Source organism: Sebastes umbrosus, chromosome 18 (assembly GCF_015220745.1).
Source record: "Sebastes umbrosus isolate fSebUmb1 chromosome 18, fSebUmb1.pri, whole genome shotgun sequence".
In the NCBI taxonomy this organism is placed as follows: domain Eukaryota; kingdom Metazoa; phylum Chordata; class Actinopteri; order Perciformes; family Sebastidae; genus Sebastes; species Sebastes umbrosus.
In genome coordinates, this window is record NC_051286.1 from 513270 (window position 1) to 517753 (window position 4484).

At 44.0% G+C, this 4484-nt stretch overlaps 1 protein-coding gene across 1 annotated transcript; it reads right to left on the reverse strand.

The window, feature by feature from the left end:
* Positions 1-1308: 1308 nt before the first annotated feature.
* Positions 1309-2653, reverse strand: LOC119476813. The gene is made up of 4 exons (XM_037750367.1): positions 2504-2653; positions 2010-2339; positions 1577-1846; positions 1309-1446 (listed from the first exon to the last, which is right to left on the reverse strand). The coding sequence occupies exons 1-4, from the start codon at positions 2562-2564 to the stop codon at positions 1376-1378; spliced, it is 732 nt and encodes a 243-aa protein (XP_037606295.1). The 5' UTR covers positions 2565-2653; the 3' UTR covers positions 1309-1375.
* Positions 2654-4484: the final 1831 nt, after the last annotated feature.

The window sequence follows — 4484 nt, forward strand, 5'->3', positions numbered from 1 at the left end:
TTCTCTGAAGAGACGAGACAAAGACTCAACTTTAGTTTCCACACAATGAAAATGCAGGTTTATTAAAACTTTCATCTGTGAATGTTCTCACCTTTAATTCTTGCCCACACAGTGACCGCCACAACAGTCATTATGAGTGCTGCTAAAGCCACAGACACAAAGATGAACCACCACCAGGCTGGAGAGAGAGAGAGAGAGAGAGAAAGAGAGAGAGAAAGAGAGAGAGAAAGAGAGAGAGACCGAGAGAGAGAGAGACAGAGAGAGAGAGACCGAGAGAGAGAGAGAGAGAGAGAGAGAGAGAGAGAGAGAGAGAGGGGGAGAGAGAAAGAGGGAGGGAGACCGAGAGACAGAGAGAGAGAGAGAGAGAGAGAAAGAGAGAGAGAGAGAGACAGAGAGAGAGAGACAGAGAGACAGAGAGAGAGAGAGAGAGAGAAAGAGAGAGAGAGGGAGAGAGACAGAGAGAGAGAGAGAGAAAGAGAGAAAGAGAGAGAGAGAGAGAGAGAAAGAGAGAGCGGGAGAGAGACAGAGAGAGAGAGGGGGAGAGTGAAAGAGGGAGGGAGAGAGAGAGAGAGACAGAGAGAGAGAGAGAGATACTGGAGATTAAACACTTGATTTATGTTTCATGACATCACAGAGTCTAAATGCTTCACTACATCAATGTAAAACTGCAACAGTATTATTTCCTGAAAAATACACTATGGTTAGTGTCTGGCAACCACTTGTTGTGAAGTGAATGTAACGGGGAGGGAGAATGTGACATCTAGTGGCTGAATGTTATCAATAGCACCTTTAAGCCCAACCATGATGTTTTCCCTTACCTTAACTAAGTGGTTTTGTTGCCCCCTGCTGGTACTGCACGTTAATACAGGCATGTAACATTCATGTCTCTGTGAGTCAAAACTTGACACTGACACTCTGTCCTCTGGTGGACAGGTGGGTCTATTACACGCTGTCCTCTGGTGGACAGGTGGGTCTATTACACTCTGCCCTCTGGTGGACAGGTGGGTCTATTACACGCTGTCCTCTGGTGGACAGGTGGGTCTATTACACTCTGTCCTCTGGTGGACAGGTGGGTCTATTACACTCTGTCCTCTGGTGGACAGGTGGGTCTATTACATGCCATCCTCTGGTGGACAGGTGGGTCTATTACACTCTGCCCTCTGGTGGACAGGTGGGTCTATTACACGCTGTCCTCTGGTGGACAGGTGGGTCTATTACACTCTGTCCTCTGGTGGACAGGTGGGTCTATTACACTCTGTCCTCTGGTGGACAGGTGGGTCTATTACATGCCATCCTCTGGTGGACAGGTGGGTCTATTACACGCTGTCCTCTGGTGGACAGGTGGGTCTATTACACGCTGTGGTGTGATATCGTGTTAGGTGCTGTTACCTGCTTCTGTGCAGTTTCCACATGTTGTTGTTGGTGATTCTGTTGTTGTCTCCTCACCTGAACACATGAACACAACTCAACTAACTGTTGTGATGTCAGATATTAAAACTTCAAATCCATCAACAAATATTTAGATCATAATTCACATCAGTCTGAAGTGACTTTAAACAGCTCAACATGTTCTCACCTGAGAGTCTGAAGGGAAACAGCTGAGGTGTTCCAGTGACCCTATCAGTCACATTACACTTCAATGACTGATAGCTTGATGTTTGATTGTAATGAGACGTCCTGAAGGTCACAGAGGCTGAGCAGAGAGACTGTGATGTCTTTAGATCTCCGTTGTCTTTTTCCACATCTAGACCTTGAAACAGCCACTTCACTGTGTGTTTACATCGTCTATATAATATTGACACAGAGCAGTTTAACGTCACCTCATCAGAGTTCTTCTGTTCAGTCACTGGTGAAGACGGAGATATTGAGAGAGAAAGACAACAAGAGTTAAATTAACTTCATCACTGTAATCAGAATGATTGTAATGTTTCAGTATATTGTTCTAACGAGACAGTTTGAAGACATGATGATGTAAATACATAAATACATAATAAGAAATAAATACTCACTGGTAACAAAAGACAGATAAACCACAGCATCTGGACTTAGTCGTTGTCCTGATCTGATCTGTCTGCAGTCATAACGACCATCATCCTTCTCTGTGAGCTTCTTTATAACCAGAGAACAGTTCTCTGTGACACGTCTGTCTGATTTATCTTCAGCCTGTTTATCAATCTGTCCATCTCTAACCAGATCTGCTGTTCTGCTGCTTGAATCAGTGTAGATCCATCTAGTTCTGTCACAGTTATTCTGATCATCTCTCACACTGTTACAAGGCAAAGTGATTTCATCTCCATCTCTGACAGCGAGGGAGAGGAAACTCTGTCTGGTTGCTGCTCCTGAGAAGATGAGAGAGAAATAAAGGTCTGTTAGTGTTACGATTATTTCTTTATCTTTGGTTAGCAAGAGTTCCTTAAACACACCATGTTGACAACAACACATTAGTCTTAGTTAATAATATATAGATAATAAAGTTACATAAGTCATATATGTGTATTGTTACCTGTAAACTGAAGCAGCAGCATCAGAAATAAAGCCGTTTGAATCCCTCTGAACTCATCCATGGTGATTCTCTGTCTCTGTGCTTCTTCTATCTCTTGTTCTGAAGCTCTGAACTGTTTCTGAAACAGAGCTTTAGTAGAGAGATGCTGCATCTACTTCCAGTCATTAGTATGAGCATCTACTTCCAGTCATTAGTATGATGTCACTTCCTCAAAGAGAAGATTTTCATGATGATGTTACTCAACACACTTACTGGTCTGAGACCAGCCGCTTCCTCTTTGTGTTATTGCAGTTTTCCTGAGAACTGAAGACGACGTGTTTAGATGAGAATGTGGGAAACAACTTTATATTCATTTATCTTTGGAGGCCCAAAAGAGGTAAAAAGATACAAAAAGTTCACAAAAATGCCCCAAACTGCATGTGATGATCATAAAGTGGGCATGTCTGTAAAGGGGAGACTCGTGGGTACCCATAGAACCCATTTACATTCACTGATCTGGAGGTCAGAGGTCAAGTGACCCCTTTGAACATGGACATGACAGTTTTTCCTCGCCAACATTTAGTGTAAATTGTCATCCTGGACTCCACCCTCTCATTTCATTCACACATCAAATCCGTCACAAAATCCGGCTTCTACCACCTAAAAAACATTTCCAGACTCTGGCCATCACTCTCCGACTCCGTGGCAGAGACGCTCATCCATACCCAACAAAGCTCTGGACTTGTTCCAGTACGTCCAGAACTAAGCTGCCAGGGTTCTGATCCGCACTAGGCCCCGGCAGCACATCACCCCGACACTCATCCACCTTCACTGGCTTCCAATCAAGCCCTGCATCACCTATAAACTCCTCCTTCTCACATACAAATCCCTCCATGCCCCCCAGTACCTAACCAACCTTCGCCACCCCTACACTCCATCCCGGAAACTACGATCCTCCGACACCGGTCTGCTCTCCACCCCCACAACCCCCGCCCCACACACACACACACCCGGCTGAGAACATTCGGCGACAGATCCTTCAGCGTCGCAGCCCCCCCGCCCTCTGGAACTCTCTCCCTCCTGAGATCAGAAATGCTTCATCCCTGAAGACACTTTCAAAAAACATCTCAAGCATCACCTGTTCATCAAGGCCTCTGACCTCTAACTCTTCCTACACATCACTCGTTTAATTACTCAGCTATAGTTTCTCCTCTGTTTTATTTATCAGAATGATTTTGTGTGCCCTCTTTGTAAAGCGTCCTTGGGTTTGGCCCTTGTCTTTGTGCGGTTGTAGCTGCACAGATTTAAAGCTAGAGTGAAGATCCTGGTATCATAGTAAATTATAAAACCTGATGAATCCATCGGTACCAACCAGGTCAGACTATCTGGTCATGAAGGAGATTAAATAACGCTCCAAATTTATGCTAAATTTCAGCGAGGAAAAACTGTCATGTCCATTTTCAAACGGGTCCCTTGACCTCTGACCTCCAGATCAGTGAATGTAAATGGGTTCTATGGGTACCCACGAGTCTCCCCTTTACAGACATGCCCACTTTATGATCATCACATGCAGTTTGGGGCAAGTCATAGTCAAGTCAGCACACTGACACACTGACAGCTGTTGTTGCCTGTTGGGCTGCAGTTTGCCATGTTATGATTGGAGCATATTGTTTTATGCTAAATGCTAACAGAAGAAATTACCAGTTGTATTGATCACAGAAGTGCAGTAGGAGTATTTATAGATTTTTAAAAAAGCATTTGACACCATTGATCATGATATATTATTCTATACAATGTAAAGGTATGGTATAAGAGGGGTAGTGCTGAACTGGTTGAGAAGCTTTATAGGAAACAGGCAGCAGTACGTGCAAATAGGGGATTACAAATCAACATGCTCAGGTATTACTAGTGGGGTCCCACAGGGGTCAGTATTGGGTCCAAACTGTTTATTATGTCTATAAATGACATATTTAGGGTATCAAGGACACTGAATTTTGTTTTA